At 54.8% G+C, this 19,936-nt stretch overlaps 1 protein-coding gene across 1 annotated transcript in view; it reads right to left on the reverse strand.

The window, feature by feature from the left end:
• LOC109308561 (probable cation-transporting ATPase 13A4) overlaps positions 1–19,936 on the reverse strand; it is a 41,598-nt gene that overhangs the window by 4,750 nt on the left and 16,912 nt on the right. The window contains exons 12-27 of the mRNA XM_019532926.1: positions 19,074–19,262; positions 18,142–18,203; positions 17,130–17,280; positions 13,896–13,982; positions 12,621–12,774; positions 11,002–11,113; positions 9,517–9,641; positions 8,360–8,523; positions 6,694–6,816; positions 6,293–6,372; positions 5,216–5,258; positions 4,704–4,813; positions 3,886–3,982; positions 3,280–3,352; positions 1,642–1,816; positions 561–775 (exon numbers count right to left, since the gene is read on the reverse strand). Coding sequence (XP_019388471.1) covers positions 561–775; positions 1,642–1,816; positions 3,280–3,352; positions 3,886–3,982; positions 4,704–4,813; positions 5,216–5,258; positions 6,293–6,372; positions 6,694–6,816; positions 8,360–8,523; positions 9,517–9,641; positions 11,002–11,113; positions 12,621–12,774; positions 13,896–13,982; positions 17,130–17,280; positions 18,142–18,203; positions 19,074–19,262 — 1,960 coding nt within the window. The remainder of the gene's footprint in view (positions 1–560; positions 776–1,641; positions 1,817–3,279; positions 3,353–3,885; positions 3,983–4,703; positions 4,814–5,215; positions 5,259–6,292; positions 6,373–6,693; positions 6,817–8,359; positions 8,524–9,516; positions 9,642–11,001; positions 11,114–12,620; positions 12,775–13,895; positions 13,983–17,129; positions 17,281–18,141; positions 18,204–19,073; positions 19,263–19,936) is intronic.

Consider the following 19,936-nt stretch of genomic DNA (forward strand, 5'->3'; position numbering starts at 1 on the left):
GGGCTGGGGCTGGCCCTGCTTGGAGCAGGGGGCTGGACTGGATGTGACCACCCTCATCGTCTACGATTGTACAACTCATTCTCCTGCACCTGAAGGTGCTTCCAAAAATCCCCCCACAAGCACCCAGAAATGGATCCAGCACCCTAGCACTGGGCTCCTGGACTGGGATGGTCTGGCCAGGGCAGCTTTAGCTGGGGCTTTCCCTAGCAGCTCCCAGGCTATGGGGCTGGCGCTGCTGTGGCAGTTGCACAGGGCCCCGCGGGCTGTGCTCTCAGCTCTTTTTTGCAAAAAAAGAAATGTGTGTGTGTGTGTGGATATATGTGTATGTCTGTGTGTGTATATCCATGTATGTATATATATGCGTGTATATATATGGACGTATATGTATGTGTGTGTGTATATGTATATATGTATGTATGTTTATGTGCACGCATACAACTTTACCTCCAACACTGCCAAGCAGCCCTTGTTGGTCCAACTTGGCAGATCAAAGCACACTTGGCCAGTTAAACCATTAAAAACCCGTTACCACCGTGTATCCGTGCCCCCGCTGTACTCACAGTTCGTGTACACCGGCTGCCTGAAGGGCTTCCCCTTGGACACCACCAGCGCCACCGCGATGCAGTTGATCGTGCTCAGCAGCCACACGGTGCTGTTCTCGTAGCTCTTGAAGCCGTTGTCCGCCTCCTGCCCGAGGGATGCGTTCCCCATCCTGCTGAGCTTGGTGCTGGAGAAGGAATGGTTTGCCAGGCTTGTATTTCCCGGGAGGCAGGCGCTGTAGGAGAGGGACCCCACGGTCAACAAGGTCAGCTGCTCTGCTCTGTCCCCGTTCGGCTGGGACTTGCAGAGCCTTCAGACCCTAATGAACGAGCCCCCGGCAGCCTGGAGAGGGAGGTACAGGGAGCAAAAATAGCTTGGCTAAGATGCGGGAACAGCTCCCCAGCCTCCTGGGCCGTAGCCGTGAGGACACGGCTCCAGCTCCCAGCTCTCTGCTGCTGGTTACGCCGGTACCGAACCAAACGGCTGCACCTACCTCCTCTGCCGTGGCCCCAGCAGGACCTGTGACTACCACAGCTACAACCCCATCGGCCCTGCCTCTTGCTGTTAGAAAAGGTCCAAGCAACCTGGATTTCCTGTATTAAGTGCAAGGGACCCCTGCCTCCTCTGAGCCATTCTGCCCAGCCGGGGTCTGCCCTGGCGAGTCTCCCTGGCGGGGTCTGGACTGAGTGTGGCATTGCAGCACCATCACAGCCCCACTGCCATGTGCCCTGCTGCCCTACCAGTGCCCGTGTGCGTGCTCAGAGGGGCATCCTGATGCACTGGCGTGGTGCACGTGCCAGGCCATTTGGGCTGGGTCTGCAGCATGGTGTGTTTGCAGCTCACTGGTGCTTGGATTTCCTTGCCTCTTGTGTTAGGCAAAGGCCCTTTTTTAGAGCTCAGCCAACATGCTAGACAACATAGGAGAGCATGTTGTCCCCAGTTGTCATTCCTGCCTAGTGCATGATCCTTGCAAGGTCCCTTCCAGCCCCTGGCAATCTCTGAAGCAGTCCATGAAACATTACCACCCCGACTCCCCAGTTAGATCCGGGTAAGCCAGTCCCACGTGTCTGTCCATGCAGGGCCGTGGCAGACCTCTCTCACCTGGAGATATCCTCCTTGGAGTACCAGGACTGCTCCTGGACCACCAGAAAGCCACAGATCTGCAGGCCCAGGCTGAAGAGGATGTTAAGGACCAAGGAGAGCAGCAGCGGGGGGGAGACCAGCTGGCTCGGGGGCCGGTGCGGGACCAGCTTGGGGTAGGCACCATTCAGACTCACTGCACAGGGGACAAAGAGACAGAGCTGCACTAGTCCCTCCAGAACCACCTCCGCTGAGCAATGCAGCGTCTGCCACACAGGGCTAATTATGGCACAGCCAATAAACTAACTCTGTAGGGTAAGTGATGAAATAGCCAGTACAATGTTGGTCGTAGCGGACTAATTACTAGCAGCTCACGTCCAGGAAGATGTTGGAAACATCCCGATTCACCTGTCACCTGCCTACCCGGTTCATTGGGGTTCTCCCTAATTCACACGGGCTCAAAGGGGTGTCCTGGCGCTTGAGTGGCACAGCAGCGAGGGCGTCCTGATGACCCGGTGCAAAGAGAAAACAGGGGCGAGGACGCTGCTGACATGTGTCACCGTGTGCTGTGGCTGCCCCCCCCAGGCTGGTGCAATCAGGATGTGTCCCCAGCTGTGCAGAATGCCGCTGCGTGCCCTGGAGCCCAACCTCCACACGCCTGGACTCGCTCTTCTTGAAACTCTCCGAGGCTTTGCTTCTGCCCGCCTCATCTGGCTTGCCTTGCTTCGGCTTCCCTCCCCCCCCTCAGCTTCCTCTCCCAAAGCTTCTGATAACTGGCACGTCCCTGTGGCCTGTCACTGCCTTCGGTTTCTGCACTGCTTTCCTTCGCAAGTAAAACTCGTTTCCCTCGCTACTGTCTTCCTAGAGCTGTGCATCCGCAGCTGGGCTGCAAGAAGCTGGGAGGCAAGTCTGTAATCCTGATCTCTGAGTCTGGGAAACCGCTGACTGGAAAGTTGCTGCCAGTGTCCACAGGAGCAAGATACAGCAGTTACGCTGCTCCTGCTCCCTCAGACTCCTACTCAAATGCACACGTGCACGGTCTGTTAGTTATTTGCTGTATCGTACACTGCCGGGGCTGTAGACCCCACAGCAGAGCCCTCCTCTCAGTGCACGACTTATCATGCGGCTGCACTGACTATACTCAGCGTCGGCAGGGATGCTGGCTGGTTGAACAGGATAGTAAGCTGCAGCCACAGGGATTTAAATGTGCAACAAGGACCCTTTCAGCACTGCTGAATTGCATTTGGACTAAGTGATCCCTAACACGAGCCTTTGCCCCAGTAGCCACGACTTACTGCCAGGCTTCACACAATGCTTCTCTGCTCTCCCCATTGGGCCTGGCTTCCCTGGCCTTGGGGACCTTCCTGCCTTCTGGAGAGAGCTGGAAGGGGTGCAAGTTTCCTTTCCACTTCATCCAGTTCCTCTGCATGATCCACTCTCCCAGCTCCTGAGGGCCCCGGCTGACCAGGCGACAAAGCCTAGCCCCGGGTCTTCCCCGAAGACTCGGCCTTTTCCGCCTCCTGCAGACCGAGCCTGCCCTGCTGACTGCGATAGTCCCTGCCCTCTGGGGTTTTCCTCTTCGACATGCAGGATTAAGCACTTCTACGATGGTGGGAATTAACTGAGACCCCTTCTCAGGCATGCCTAGAAGGGACTTACTTGTGACACCAATTACCGTGTTGATAGCCAGGTCTTGGAACAAAAACTGGTAGACCCCAAAGGAGTTCAGTTGCTGAAAAGAGAAAGGCAAGAAAACGAGTTGCAGTCAGACGTTTGCCGAAGGCTTGCGTGTCTTTGGAAAGCTGTAGGATTTCCATGGGGCAGGTGCCCTGTAGCTGGCTCTACTGTCCCAGGGGAATGCTGTTCTGCCAGATAATGTGGGAACCTCCTAACAGAGCGCCCCATTGCTGTATGCACGCTTGTTCGTCAGGCTAGCACCCCCTCCAGGTGATTTGATCAGAGGTCTGAGGCAGCATGTGCTTTCTTTGCTGCCAGTGATTTTGGAACAGAAACCTGCCGCTAGGCCATTCTGGCTTTCTTTTAACGCCTGGCTAAGCAGCCTCTCCCCTCTCCTGCACACCTAGGTTTTGTCTTGTGCCCCCCAGTCTCTGCCTCTGCCCTCTCTGGAACAGCCGCCTGCCCCTTGCTTCAGTGTATAGGTTTGCCCTGTTCTGCTGCGGCGCCAAGCGTTATCCTGGCCATTCCCTTAGGGGAGCAGCATTTTGCCAATTTCTCAGGCGCGAGCTCCGGGTCGCGGAGCCATACCCAGTAGAGCAGGAGCACACCGAGGTACTGGATGATGCTGTACAGCGCCATGTACTTGAACATGCAGAGCGAGGTGACGAGGGCAGCACGGCCTTCCCTGTGCAGGGAGAGGAAAGATGGGAGGCGTTAAGAGACCTGCGCGTCTGCCCGGCTGGGAAGGGAATTCACAAATGCCTTCGCTGCTGCACCGGGACCCAACCTTGCTGCCCCTCGCTCAAGAGAGCAGGAAGTATAACTGGAGAAGCCAATAGCAACGTGTGTGTGAGCAGAGATGCACCCGGGAGTGAGGGTTGGGAGACAGGATGGGAAAGCCGGTCTGTGCTCACCTTGGACAGGATTACCTAGTGGTTATCATCAGGCACACTGAAAATGCAGTGGGGGTCATTGCAAACTCTTCCCCTCACTTTCCAAAGCCAGGGAAGACCTCACCTGCCTCAGCTGTGCCATGCCAAGGCCCCGGCTGTTTTCCAGCCCAGACAAATAGCCTGTGGACTTCAAGAGCAAGCCCAGAACCATCCAGGTTTATTTCATGGGAGTGCGGGGGGAGGGAGGACAGCATGCTCAGTGGCCAGAGCAGTGGGCGAGGACCTGGGTGCTTTCCCTAGCTTTGCCCCTGGCTCACTGTGTCGTGAGGGGTCATCTCTTCTTGCTCCTGCTCGGCCGCAGAAGACCTCCCAGCATCTACCGCAGCAAAAAGCCCCTCGGACCGTGCAGACAGCCCCCTCCAAGTTGCTGCTGGGTGCTGATGCTCAGGGGTTTAGGGAGGTCCGCTCTGCCTGACCCCAGTGTGCGGAGGGGAGAGGCGGTTGTGCACGTACCTGATCAGCTGGGGCACGCACTCAATGGTGGGGGTTCGGGTGGTGAAAGGCGAAGCCACCGACGCCTCCTGCTCCGACAGCGATATCCCGGCGTGCGCCACTTTCAAGGCCTGCGAGGCAGGTGCCTGTTTGGGACCCGCACGCCAGCGATGCCTGCCAGCCGCTCGTCCAGCCTGCACGCTCGTGTACCCGCAGGGCCTCCCGGGCCAGGAGGCAACAGGGGTCACGCTCACTGGGCTTTCTGCACCCCCAGCTGCCTGTCCCGCCAGCCCCGCAAGTGCTGGAGAAAAACCCGCTGAAAGACGGGGGCGGGGGGGTCGCCCCACTGTCTTGGGACGGGAGATGGATGGTGTCCAGGGGTCACATTTGCACAGCCTGGCTCTTGGCCCTGGGCGTGGGTCCCCTTGAAGGTCAGGGCCTGTGTCAGCCTCTGTCTCCAGGCCTGTTTACACTGGGACGTCCCCCCAGCACTGCATTCACCCAGAAACCCCCGGGAATGGGCTGGCACTCACCCCACAGTCGTTGGCTCCATCTCCACACATGCCCACGTAATAACTGCAAAACAAGCCAGCGCGCCTGTCAGTGCTGAGTCCCGCAAGCCCTGTCTCCCGGTGGGGGTTTAGTTGTGAAAGGTGCATGGGTGCAAGCTGCCTTGGGTGACTAAGCCCTGGTGTGGTCCTAAGCGGGGTTTGTCCTCCCTGTGTGCACACTGAAGAGTTTCTGCAGTTCTCCCTCAGTCCTGCTAGCTCGGGTGCAGTTTGCCGAGTGCTGCGGGCGGTAGGAGACCAGTGCAGTGCCCCTTGTTCCTACTGTTGGGCTCGCTTGTGTACTGGGACTTGACGACGAAGTGCCACTGGGTTAAGCAGTCTGAACACCCCAGCCTCTGCAGGGCTGTAACACTGCAGATGCCCCAGAGCCATACAAAAGTTGGGCTGACAGGGCCATCGGGACGCCACATCTAGTCCAGCCCTGCCTGGAGCCAGCCAGCGACAGGGATCCAGCGGCCTCCCTGCACAGCCGTTCCAGGGCTGAAACACCTCGGAGCGAGCAAGTTCGTCCTAACCTCCACCCTAGATCTCTTGTCGCAGTTTCAGCTCATCCCTCCGTGTCCAGAGCCCTGGGATTATGGGAGCGGTGAATCACCCGCCTCTCTAAAACCACCCTTTTTGTACGTGAAGACCGTTACTAAATCCCTCTTACCATCCACTGCCCTGAGCTAAAGACTCCCAGTTCCTACAATGAGTTAAATCAAGTTTCCTAGAGCTCTCCTGTGGCTTTGCTCTTCCCTGTTCTGGACCCAAAACTGGACAGAGCGAGTGCTCCAGGTGAGGCCTCGCCAGCACTGAAGAGTCCCTGGGGCTTGCATGTGACCCTTCTGGATTAGCAGGATACTACCAGCCTTTTTAGGAATAAGATGACACTATTGACTTGTATTCAGCTTGCAATCCCCTCCAACCCTCAGGCCCTCCGTGGCGGTGCTGCAGCCCAGCCTCACTCCCCGTTTAGCGCTTGTGCCTCTGAACGCTTCCTCTTCCGCGCAGGACTCTGCATGCGTCCTATGAACGGTTTAATGCTCACAGGGAACTTACCCCAGCTTCTGAAACTCTTCCACGAGGCTGGATTTCTGACCAGGAGACATCCTAGCGAAGACGGTCCCGTTCAGCAGGAGCTGGGAAGAGAATGATCCAAAATGTTTCATTGCACTTTTTAAGAAAGACGCTTGATTTAAGTCAGGGGTTGGTTTTCAAGGAGAAAGAATGGGGACAACTCCTCTGTGCTTGGAGGGACAGAGCCAGGGAGAGAGGGACCAACAACGGAGGGCCTCACAAGAAGTATTCACCCAGGAAGGGGAACCAATCAATCTACACGGCGTCCCCGCTACGCACTGGGGGAGCGGAGGACTAAGTGGGCTGTGCAGTCCTCCGCCCAGAGGGAGATCACTGGGGACCGTACGACTGCAAATCAGCCCTTGCAACAGTCCAGAACTTACCCTTGGGAGTAAATCACTGCAGTGCTGGACTATGACCTGATACGATTTCCCGCTTATGGCAAAATGGTAACCACCGCATGCAGCTTTGGATCTGACCCCGTTTTCGATGCAACTGTCAGTCTCCTGTAAATCAGGCCAAAGTTATCTCCATGCTGCCTTTACACCGGTGTGTGCAGGTGCTGCACTGCATAGAGGGGAAAGGCAGGACTCAAAATTGGGGCCTTTGTAGCATCCGCCCCAGTCTGTGCTCTCCCCCAGACTGCCTGCATGATCCCAGGCAAGGCACTGCAGCTGGATTTCAAAGGTTTTTTAAAAATGTTTCACTCCCATCTAATCTGCACCTAAATTAGTGGGAGTTAGACACCTAAATATCTCTAAGATCTGGCATTTTGTTTCTCTGTGTCTCAATCTCCCTGTCTGTAAAATGGGTACAACTGTTCCAAGTACAGGTACAAGGATGATGCAGGTCTTATAAGCACTGTACATAAATGTTGGTCTCTCATCAGGCTCCGTCTCTCAGGCACTGTCTGACACCTCCCCCACGGTGTGGGGAATGCTGCTCAAGTTGGACTGGGGGAAGTGGGAGCCCAAAGATGCCAAAGGCCCTACAGCCATTTCCTCACACCCCTCACCTCTGCCCAGAGGCCCATCTCCCACAGTGAGAGATCAGCTCCATAGATTGTCACTAATTCAGTCTGACACCCGCCCTTGGCAGGGAAAGGGACAGAATCGTAGGCTCGTGCCCCAGTTTTGCTGGTAGAAGTTTAATTAATATAATTTCTTAACACCATTGACCCACGCTCCGCTGGGCAGAGCACATTGTTGTAATGTAGTTTGAACCTTTGTTTCAATTCATTGCTTCTGCCCTGCCCTGGGACCTCCTCCATCCCCTGCTAGTCCTCCAACGCTGTTTGTAAGCCCCTACACACAGGCAGATCTACACGTGCACATTTACTGCACAGCAGCCTAAATTACTGCGCAGAAACTGAAAATTACTGTGCAGTACAGGCACACGTCTACATGTGCATGCCCATACTGTGCAGTAACTATGGCAACTTGCACTGACTTGGGCGTAAACTTGATACCTGTATAATGCAGGTATCAAATTTATGCCCAATTAGTTACTGCTCAGTAGCACTGTGTGTATGGACTGACTTGGGACTAACTTTAGCCTCAAGTCAGACCACACACAGTATTAATGCACTTTAATACCTGCATGTGTAGACACTGGCCTATTTCTGCGTACTGTGCAGCAAATTTAATGTGATGTAAATGCACTTGTAGATGCACCCAGACTGCATTAGGGAACAGATTGTGCAGAGCAATCACTGGGAAACTGGCTTCCACTAATACGAGGGGGTGCTCGGTGTGGACTGGGCCAAACCTTTAACGTGGCTTTTGTTAAGTCATCCTTGAGGCCAGTCTAGAAAACGAGCATTGACACCGTGCAGCCTCCTTCACCCCGGCAACACCGCCCCACCAGAGCATGCCGTGTTAAAGACCCCTCTCTTTTTAAACACTTTCTGACCACAGGACAGTCTCAGATCTCAGCTCTTCCACAATCCTCCACTGAGTTATGCCAGCACCGCTTGGATCTGAACTTGGTCCAGCTGCCTGTGCACAGTTTGGTCTCCCATCACACACGACGTGCTCATCTCACACTCACCACGCCTGTGCTGCCATTCAGGTGGCTCCCCTCCATTAGCTTCCAGGTGACGGAGGCTGCAGGGGTACCTGGTAGTTCATTTGCTTCCACAAGAATCACCTGGCTGGTTGGAGAAATCATGCTCGCATTTTTGGCAACAGTCACTGCTGTCTGAATGTTGTCACCTGGAAAATCATGAGGGTTTCACCTGCAGCGCAGTGGATTTTCAACCTTGCTCCAAGGGATAATACAAATCTTTCCCTAGCTCCTGCAGGCTCTAGTTAGCAGTGAGATTATGCATCTCCATGGAGTGACTGCTGCCTTGCACATATCATCCTTGGGATACCACAGAGCACTATGATCTCACTCCTTTTGCTCACTGCCAAGATGCAGCCATCTCTGGGGTGGAACATGGCAGCTACTTAACAGCCCAAAGAAACAAAACTTGTGGATGTAGTTTTGGATGTCAATCAAAGCTTTGCTAGGTCTGCTCTGTGATTAAATATGTGCCATTTTATCTGATCAGGACTGAACTCTGCTGTTGGAGTCTGTGTCCGAAGGAAACACTAAGAATAAACAAGGGATTAAACATTGTCTTTTTGCTGTGGCAGCAAGGGCAGATGGGAAACCAGCCCTCCTCAGTGACCTGGGCAGGGCCCTGGCATGGGCTGAGGACCAAAAAGGGGCAAAAGCAAAGATGGTGAGAGCCAGATAAACTTTGCAGGTGGCCAGGATGGGAAAGCTCGCCCCTGCTTTCTCCCTCACTCTCCATAGCATCGCCGCCAGAGTTGCTGCTGGCAGGAGTAGGGTGAAAGAGAAGTATCAGCTGAAAAGGGAGTGAGCTGGCAGGGTAGAAGGACCCTGAAATGACAGCAAGAGGCCAAACAGTGGAAAGGAGGGGGAGGTCAGGAGGCTAAGTCAGTCCAGCTGCAGGTCTCTGGAGAAACAGGGTGGATGACGAAGCCAAGGATCCAAAGAGGCTGGTGCAGCTGGGAGACCCACCCCCACGGCTCCGGCAGGAGTCACGTCTGCATGTGGCCGGGTCCTGAGATTTCCTGGACTGGGTAAGACAAACCCATGCCAGTGATGGGGCACCAGAGCACTCATGATGAACCCATGTATCTGGTCTCTGTTGCTCCTTGCCAGCGGCAGCAACAAGATCCTCCTGCCTTAGATACCTGTGACCATCACGCTCCTGATGCGAGCAGCACTGAGCTCCTCCAGCACAGGCTTGGTCTCTCTCTTCAGGCGATTCTCCATGATCAGAAGGCCCAGGAACACCAGGCCAGACTCCATGTCCTCCCTGAGGAAGGAACAGACCCGTCTCATTAGCTTTTTCTGGACTCTTGGGTCTCTTTGGACATTGACTCAGGCCCAGGCTATTAGCAAGACAGATAGCCCTTAATTAACCCTTTGGACACCTGCCGTATGCTGTATGCAATTATAATTGGTGCAAATATAACTGATGCATAAATGCTGTATGCAATTACTATTGGTACTTCTATCCCCTCACCCCCCAGGGCTTCTGCATGTCACTAATAGGGGCTGATAGGCATGCTTTGCAAGCAGCCTCACTTGCTCTTCCTCCTCTTCTCGGTCCTCTCTGTGTTATATGCACTGATCTAAGCACTGGGCGACTGCCTGGGGTGGTTGCTGTGCTCTGTTTGTCTCAGGAGCACAACATGGAGCAGCTGTTCTCTGCCTGCTTCTATTTTGAAAGCAGCTCTGGCATCACAGGAGTTTCACGTGTGCTTCTCCATGACCCCAGGTCCAGTCTGTGTAAAGTTGTGAGCAGTAAAGAGCTAGCCCACAACAGGACTGTATTGCAAACCATGCTGCACTCTCTGTGGGGCTGCCCACAAGGCAGGATAGCGATAGCTCTGTGAAATCCCCTCCATGGTCTGCAGGGGAAAAATGCCCCTTTAGGTCCCAGTGCCCCTGTGGTGAAGCAAATGTATCCCACTGGGGGTTGATGAGGACAGTGGGGTGGTGCCTGGGACTTGTGCAAAAAGAGGGGGCACTGAGTGGGGTAGAAAGGGCTGGGGAGAAACCCCCAGATGGGAAATGCAGGGGGACAGCCTGCCTGGAAGAGCAGGGAGGGAGGATGTAGACCTGAGGACTAACCCTGGGAGGACAGAGGATGCCGGCACAGAGCCCTCTCTACCTAAGGCAGTGGCTCTACCTGTTCACACCAGGGGCACCCTTGATGGATTGCAGACTCCCCTCCATAGATTCACAGCCCCCTTGGAAAATGCCAGCTCATAATTTCCACTCCTTTTTTTGACTACAGAAAAACATGAGATCAATTCCTCTATTGCCAAGAGCTTAGAAAGACCACAGCAGGGCAGAATGCTTTTAACTCTCTGGATTCCTGTTTGAAACTGCTGGGTTTCTCTCATGCATCACGCTTGCACACTTAGCAATGCTCACACTTGAAACACTCTCAAGGCACCCCAGAGTGCCACGACACCCTGGTTGATCCAAGGGCTGTCTTTGGGGGTCCTGAAGGACCAGGTACGTGGTGGAGGTGTGTACATGGTCCACCTCCCACTGAGACTGGATGCTGTAGGACCTGCATCCTCACATCACTCCCTGCACAAGACAGCAGTCCCACACATGGCCTGAGCGCGTGGCAGGCGAGCAGGAGGCTGGTTGCCCCTTACCGTATCAGATGAGCCGGCTGGTTCCCTGCCTGCAGGACTCTATGCGCCAGTCCAATGACCCTGAAGCCCTGGGCGGCATAGAGCTGCAGCTCGCTGGCAAACTGCAATGGCACTGTACAGACAAGAAGTGTCCTGTCAAAGGTGATTGGCAGACACGGAGGGGGCAGTGTGGTCTGGAGCAGGTGCCTTTGAACAGGAAAAGCATCCAGGCCCAGCAGGGAGGGGGTGTGGACCTACAGAGTGATGGGCCCAGGTGGCTTGGGACCAGCTCACTGCCTAGGACTGGGCTTGCTGGGGACAGCTGTTTTTTGTTCTTGATCTGTGGTTCTCCCTTTGCAGTTCTCACCTTGCTTATTTACAATTCATCATAGACTCATAGAAAGGAAAGCAGGGAGTCATCTAGTCTGGCCTGCTGCTGCAGGCAGGATTGTCCCTGACTCAACCAGCCCAGCCAAGTGTCTGTCCAACCCCCTCTTGAAAACTTCCAGGGATAGAGAATCAACAGCTTTCCCCGGCAGCCTGTCCCACTGCTTGACCCCTTTCAATACGAACATCCCTTCTCATCTCCAAGCTCAATTTCTCTTGCTGCGATTTAAGACCACTGCTCTTTGTTCTGCACCCTGCAGCCATGGAGAAAAACGCCTTCATCCTCTCTGTAATTGCCCTTCAAGTGTTTGAAGACTGTCATCAAATCCTCCCCTCCATCTTCTCTTTTCCCGACTAAATCATCTGAGTTCTTTCAGCCTTTCTTTGTAAGTCATGTTTCCCAGGCTTCTCATCATTTTTGTTGCTCTCTACTGGACTCTTTCTAATTTGTCCATTTCTGTCTTGAAGCGCAGGTCCCAAAATTGAGCACACTACTTCAGGGGAGGCCTCACCAGTGCTGAATAGAGCAGAAGAATGCCTCCCCTTGATTTGCAAGGGGCACTATAAATACAGCCCAGGATGCTATTAGCTTCTTTTTGCAAGAAGAGCATGCTGTTGGTTCATATTCAGCTTACAGTCCACTATCGCTTCCCAGTCCTTTTCTGCAGCACTGCAGCCTCAGCAGTCTGGATTTGTGCATGTGATTGTTCCATCCTAAGTGCAGGACATGAGACTTAATAAAACCCATGGACCTCTGCTGGGGGAGATGTGCTATTCTAGCCACTTTACAGATGTGTAAACTGAGGCACACAGAAACAGAATGATCTTCTCTGCGCTGACGCAGCGAGTCTGTAGGTGTCTGGCATACAACCCAGAGTGCTGTGGTGCAACTCAAACAGCTGCTCCCCTAATTACACATATTGGTCAGGAATAAAGAAACCAGCATGGTACGTGGCTGCTGTAGGTCTACTCTTCCTGATGTGCACCTGTCTAAAGGAGACCTCACTTTCCTTTGTACTTGCCTCTCACCCCTCACAAACTTCTGGCTGGCTGAAAACCAATAGGCAAGACCCAGTTAGATCTCCCTTGCATATCTGCCTGAGTGAGCTAATTTATGCTGAAGCTGGTGCAAGTAACTGCACAGTACAGGTGTGCATGTATAGACACATGCCCATACTGCGCAGTAATTTCAGTTACTGTGCAGTAAATGTGCATGTGTAGATGTGCCCAGTTTGGACTGAGCCTTCACATACCTGTTTCTGGTCTACAAAACTCAGCCACCATCTCTGGCGCTCCCTTCATGAACACATGTCGTGCCCCTCCGATTTCCTGAGCAATGACTGACATCCTCTGCAGGGCTGAAGTAAATGGGAAGTGGTGCAAGATGGCCATGCCTCGCACAGGAACCTAGGAGGGAAGGGCAGCCATGACGTGCCTGGGCTGTGGCGTGCGGGTGCGCTGAACTGAAGCATGCCCTTTTTGCTTGTGGGCATAGGGCTGGGTCAGAGCAAGGGTATTGGTGTGAAGTGTGGGAGAGGAAGGACTTGGCATGGTGCCCTAGGCACAGCTAGGCGCTGAAACCCAGACAACAGCTGTGGAGGCAACATCATGAGGAGGAAAATCTTACCAACCCTGAGCTCTGGGGTACATACATCATTAAATATATAGGCAAATGGGTCTGTTGTACCAGGACAAGCTGCCTGGCAAATGCTTGCAGACTGGCTGCGTTATCATTACCCCGCTTTATCTGTCTGTGTCTGTCTGCTGCCTCTTGTCTTGCAGCTAGAGCAGTGGTTTTCAATCTGTGGTCTGCAGAGACCTGGGGGTCTGCAGGCTATGTCTAAGGGGACCGTGAAAGATGACTATGATCAATCAGAAGTCTATGAACACCTGCACTTCGAATTCAAAGGGGTCTGCATCTCCATTAGAAATTTCAAAGGGGTCCTCAAAAGAAAAGAGGTTGAAAGCCACTGGGAAGGAATGCCCTTTGTTCTGCCTGTACAGCACCTGGCGCTGTGGAGTCATGGCCCGGGTCTAGATGCTGTGTTCGCATTAGTAATGCCACTTGCTAAGTCAGGGGTGGCCCAGCTGCCGCACAAGTGACAGGGGCAGCCTCTGTCTGTGGCAAGCGAGAGACTGGGCTGGGAGCAGTGAGCACAGTGGCAGACAGGGCATGGAGCAGAAAGCAGAGCAGCAGAGCAGGCAGCAGAAGGGGGTCAGAGTGGTACTTAGGGAGGATGCAGGGCTTATTTGTGGCACACCTGGCAGTAAGGTTGGCCCCGTGGCTTACACTGTGGACACAGCATACTGAAACGCCACGCAGCGCCGCGCGTGATGCAGAGCTCTGATGTAATACGGCAGGTCCAAGCGTGAGCCCTCAGCCCACGGACGAGCCATCCTCGTGCTCGCTGAGCCTCCGACTGCGAGGCTGCGGAGGCCTCACAGCCCGGCCCTTTCCTAAGTGATCAAGCCAAGAGAGGAGCCAGAAATGGATCTGGAAAAATGATGCTTGTCTGATAGTACCTTACCTGGCTGGCTTTGGGTCCAGGCTTGATAATCGTGGTGTGCATAGATCCCCCGTCCTCCACATGATCTCCACCAGACTCTTCTATCTCCTGTTCACATAAAGGGCATCATTTGCATTGCAGGCTTTACCGTAACTTCCCTGTACAGCAATTAAAGATGTCCAAGTGAACAATGTACCTCAACCTAGCAGAGACAACACACCCCAGCCTGGCAGAGGCAATATTTTTTTTAAATTAATGTTTCCGTATTCCAGGCCAGATCAGCCAAATTAATTCCAAATCTATGAGTCACCCCAGAGCCATCGGTGGCCCTACTACCGGCAAACTTCCTCCACCCCCATTTGGGGCTTCAAATGTTTCCAAATCCTTTGGCAGGCATCCTACGTGCAGGCCCAAGCCCAGAGGCTTGGGGTTTGGATGTCCCCAAGTTTTGCTTGCCCTCGGCCACATGACTGCAGAAGCAAGCTAGGGAGGAGTCTCCCCTGTCCATAAAGTGGGCTTAAAGCCGAGGCCTTCCCACTCCAGCAGCTAAGTGGGAGGTTTACTACATTATCTTAGCAGGTATGATCCCCGTGCCGGTACAGCGGTCTTCCCCAGGTGTGACTAGGGGGACCACCTCAGTGGTCACGGTGTTTCCCAACATCCCCCATCCTGGCAGGTGCAAGGCGTCTTCTTTGTGACTAACAGAGCACGGCTCCGCTGGAGAACTAAGGACTATTGCTTTGCACATGTGCACTGTTTCAACCAGCAACTTCAAACGAACCTCACAAGGCTCCTGGCGGGGGGTAAATATTATTGCAGGCGTCACCAGCCAGACCACCAAGCCCTGCTCACGCTTTTAGCAGCTGCCTTGGCCTGAGGCACTCAGCTTCCCTTTCAGGATTTTTTCAGAGCTTGCCAAAATGACCCAGCTCTTCTCGGAGATGACAGGAGCGACCCGTGCACGCCTTTGCCCGCATTCATGAGGCGGCTGCACGGTGCTCTCTGAAGTCCTAGAGCTGCCGGGGCTTTGTAGCAGGGACTCAGTGCTGGGCCTGGCTCCAGCCTGGTGCAAGGCATGTGGCTGTCCCTCTTCCTCTGAAATAGTGCCCAAACTGAGCCAAGTGCGTGAGCCTCTAGGAAGCTGCAGTTTGTACATGTCCAGGAAAACATCTGGCTGGAGTTTGGCTTCTCCGCGAGGTTGCTCCAGCCCCTCACGGCTCCTGCATGTGGCTGGACCAGGTGTGCCCTGTCTCCTTAGAGTGACTGCACCAGCTCGCCCGCTGCAGGGGACAAGCTGAGCTCTACCTGCAGCTGCTGGGCACCGGGCACTGGGCACCAGGCACCGGGCAGGCTGCTTCTCCTGCGCTCAGTGCTCTCCAGCTGGTGCCAGGGTGCAAGCCGGAGGAGGAAGCCACCTGGCCTAGGGCTAGGACTTATTTGGGGTGCAAGTGTCTCAGGTCACAGCTGCAACCCCCAAATCCCAGGCCTGAGCAGATCTGCCAGGCACGAGACGGTGTCTGAGAGCACACCCCGCCGGGGCTCTGCCCTCACAAAACGCTGCTGTGGCTGCTGGAAGAGGAGGTGAGCCCAGTTTTCCTCCAGCCTCCTGGCAGCTAGGGCACTGTCTCAGGATGTGGAAGAACTGGAGTCAAACCCACATCTCCCCCTGCCCAGGATTGGTAGCGCCTGGCTGCTAGGCTGGGTTGGGGGGCTTCCTCCACCCGTTTTGCACTGGAAGGCGTGCAGGACAGCAACGTGGTGCAGCCTTCTGGATTCACGGGGCTAGAGAGGGAAAGCGCAGGCAGGAGCGCAGGGGAGCACCGAGCTGGTTGGGGGTCCGTTCCCAAGACTGTTTATATGTTCTGCATCGGACCATCCCTAGACAAAAAACAGATGTGCACCTGGGAGCAGAGTCCTCAAAAGGAAGTCTACCTGCGACCGGCACGATATGCTCAGTAGACTAGAAAGAAACGGGCAATAACACTCCCAGAAGAGGTTTCTTCCTCATTCCCATCATGAATGATTGGTTTACGCTCCAAAGCTTGATTTTTATATTCCACGTAAGCTGCAAACCACATCTGCTGAGAGGAGAGTCCGACCCACCAGTCGGGTAATCCTCGTTTGCAATCTTGGCATCGGTGACGTCCTGCAGCAACGGGCTCCTGGCATTATGTGGACGGGGGGTTATTAAATATGTAACGTTTCGATGTCGCTGCCCACCTCCCTGCTCTTGGGCTATGCAGAAGGCAGCAAGGTGCACAGATGTGTTGATGTAGCCAGGATTCAAGTTGCTGTCCTCTGCTCCGTGCCCACGTTCAAAATCCAGCGCTGAAGTCCTGCAATCTGTCTCCTCAGTGAAACACGAAGAAGCAGAGCTGGATTCTTAATTACATGGCTGGCTGATGAGGAGGAAAGGGTAATTGGGTGGCTGAAATGGCTTTGGTCTGCCCATGGGTTTCCACCCGCCCAGGACTCGCCGTCTTGATAAGTGCCGAGGGCATTTGCCCTCCGTGTCCCTGGGGACAGCAAACCTTTTTCCTCCGAGTTCCTGGCTGCAGAGAGAGGGGTTTCTGCTTGCAGGATTCAGCTTGTCGAAGCAAACCCAGGGGACTTCGTAATGAGCCTGTGTGTGTGTCTGGCCCTGCCCTCTTCTAGCTGGAACCGCTGTGCACGTACCCCTACGGCACTGCTGACAGCGGACGGGCGATTGCCCTGCACCGTTCGCTCAGCTCTGTCCCTGCTGCGGTCAATACCGCGCTGTGACCTTTGGTCTCTAGCCTGCCCGTGCATCTAAGACAACAGGACAGTGAATCTTACCACGGAGAAAATGGTCTGAGAGCTATCGCGGGACCACCACTGCTACGTCACAGCATGAGGATAAGCGGTTTCTCCTCCGAGCGGCCAGGTATTTGTTCTGCTCTGAACTCAGGAAGGCCCTTGGGCACGCGCAAAACCAAAACCAAAAGCGCAGAGCTGGCTGGGACCGTGACCCAGGCAGTGGGGGATACCGGTGCGGCCGAGGAACCTGCAGACCCCCAGGCACATGCGTGCAACTGGGAAGAGGAGGGAGCAAAGCAGGGAGAAGACTGGACTTGGCTGAGACGAGCTTTGGTCACCGGAGAACCTGTTTTGGGAGCGCTCTTCTCGCTCTGTTCCCTGTTTTGGGAAAGGCCCGGGTGCTTTGTTGCTGTCTGGGGAGCGGGAAGCATCCCCAGCCTGTCGTGCCAACGTGAGGAGAGCAGAGCGGAGCCTTACCCAGCCAGTCGCCTCGAACATCTTCAGGTCCAGGGGGTCGCCCTGCATCCTCCCGTCCAGCAGCACCAGTGAATGGCAGCTCACCATGGCACCGCACACCGGTCCCCAAGGCAAGGTCCGGCCAGAGGCAAAGCTGTGAACCTCCTGAAAGCTGGTTTATGAGAGGAGAGGAGAGGAGTTGGCCTTGCACGGGGTGCACTGAATGACCTAACAAGCAACGGGTTGACTGAACCCCGTCCCGGTCTGCTCTGGAGCTGCTGGCCCCCTTTCATGTGCATTGCATAGGTGTCATAGACATTAGGGGCTGGAAGGGACCTCGTGAGATCCTCAAGTCCAGCCCCCCCCGCCACAGGCAGGAACTCAGCTGGGACCAAGCGATGCATGCATCATGCATCATGCTTCCACCTCTCCACCAAGCTAACTTTGGGGAAGGGCTGTCCCGGCTGTGACGTGAGGTGCTGCCCTAAAGCAGGTGGCTCTGCTGCATCCTCCAAGGCCCTAGGGTTGTGCAACACCCAGCTTGTAGGCATTTGCTGCCCAGTGGGCTCCTCAGCTGTTGAGGAACAGCCCGCTGTAGGATCCCTATGAAGGTGACCCTCAGGAGAGAGCTGAGCACAGAAGTATCTAAGCTAGACAGGAGAGGGATGCCCATGTGGCTGACAGACCATAGATAGGGGCCATCTTCACTGGAGATCTTGGCTGCAAAGGCTTTGCTGGAGTTTGGCACTTACGTCCTATTTGCATGGGGGAGAGGGAGAGAGACCCCCTGCACCCCAGAGTAGCCAGCAGCCTAGCTGAAGCCTGGCTTCAAATCCCTGTTCCCCCATTTCAGAGCGGGGACTTGAACGCCCAGCCTCATGAACGTCCTCAACACAAGGGTGCTGGGTACGCCAAGGTGGGCCCCACTCAGCCTGTCCTGCTGGGGCCAGTCCATTGTGTGTGCACAATTAAATATTCATTGCAGCTGTCTCAGTCCACCGGGCTCAAGCTCCAGTTACCATCGGAGACTTACCGGTTTCCTTCGGCAGGCACCACCCCCCACAGGTCCAGGCCATCTTCTGTTAAGGTGCCAGTCTAGATTGAAAGGTGCATTTACACTAATTTCACTTTGCAAAAGACCCAAGAGCTTGGAGACTGACACAAGAAGACTATTGCCTGGGATCTGGGACGTGCTACTAGTTCAGAGCCAGGGTCCCCAGCCAGTGCTCAGTGCTCAGTGCCAACGTGCAAGGGACAGAGCACAGCCCACTCGTGTGAGCATGGACTGCACCTCCGCAAGCCTAGGACTGGAAAGTGCCATGTGCATCGGTCATGGTAATAGTAATGACAGGGAGCGGGCAGGGCAGCGTGCGCGGGCTGCTCCAGACCATGCACACTCACCCGGCAGCCATGCCTCCATAACGAGCTGGCCTCCCCTCCTTAGATCACCAGTGTCTGTGTACCTGGTGCATTAGACCAGCCACAGCAAACAGACAGACGCTGCTCTCCGTTCACTGGGAGAGCTGAATTACGTGCCGCTGGCACTGCCAGGGTGTCGGCCTTTACCTTTGCGTTACATGTGTGCACGAGATGCATAGGTGGCTGAGAAAAAGTGTGGTACGAGCAACAGCGCACGGAGCAGGGCTGGGTTTCGGGGCTGCGCAGCCCGCGGACTGGAAAGCGGAGTTGAAAGGGCAAGTTCGAGCATCAGCCACCGCTGAATTTGCCTTGACCTGCCTGAAGCTGTGGGAGCGGGTGTTGCAGCGCCGACTGTGCCCCTCTGGCTTCTCCTGGTTTCCAGACGTACAGAGCTGGCCCGGGCAGAGGGAACCTCAAGTGCAGCCCCGAGCACCTAGCAGGGATGCCGTGTTGTCCCCTCCCCATTTCCGCGCTCGCCGTTTACCTGCTGCGAGACGCCAGCTCCAGCAGCACGCCAGCGTCCCACAGCCAACGAGCAGCACGCACCTTGTCGAAGCAGATGAGGTTCAGCTGTCCGCACATGTTGATCCGCTGAGGGCTGATGCAGAAGATACCCTTCTTCTTCAGCCTGCGCTGGGTGTAAATGATCCCCGTTGTCAGGGCTGCGGGCAGGGCTGGGGGCACAGCAATGGTGACAACGTCCAGTGCCTTTTTCACAATTTCTCCTGTCTCTTCCTGAGGCAGAGGGAAGGCAGTTAGTAGTCAGCAAACAAGGGAGAGCCCTGCTAGGCTCGCCTGTGTCTAGCCCCTTCACCAGCACAGGGTGGGACATGTGCTCTTACACAGCCCACAGTAAATTCGCTTCCCCAGCCTTCAGGTACTTGACTCTGAAAGCAAAGTGCCTTCCTCAGAAAGGAGGAAAACACCTTCCACAGTCCAGCTGTGGAATGAAATTCCTTGCTTCTCAGAATCAGGATTCAGGCTTTTTCTTCATCCAGTGGCCCTCAAACTATGCTGTAGCTTCCAGCAGCTTTCACAGACACTTTTGGGTGCGTCTCTCATAACCGACGGCTCACTTGAGACTTGTTTTTTCAACCAGATTGCACAAGACTGCATCACACATCGGGCAAAAATTATTTGCAAAGTGTTCTGCATTGCACATCACCTGTCTTAACTGGTCTGAAATTCTGCACTTGTTGCATACACTGAGCATTACTTTAACCTGTGAGCACTGAGAGACCGCTACAGGATGTATGAGACACCATTATTTCATGGATTTCATAGACATTCGGGCTGGAAGGGACCTCAGAAGATCATTGAGTCCAGCCCCCCACCCAAAGGGCAGGAAGTCAGCTGGGGTCATAGGATCCCAGCAAGATAAGCATCCAATTTACTCTTGAAGGTGTTCA

Source organism: Crocodylus porosus, unplaced genomic scaffold, assembly GCF_001723895.1.
Source record: "Crocodylus porosus isolate Cpor-Errol unplaced genomic scaffold, CroPor_comp1, whole genome shotgun sequence".
NCBI classification, from domain to species: Eukaryota; Metazoa; Chordata; order Crocodylia; family Crocodylidae; genus Crocodylus; species Crocodylus porosus.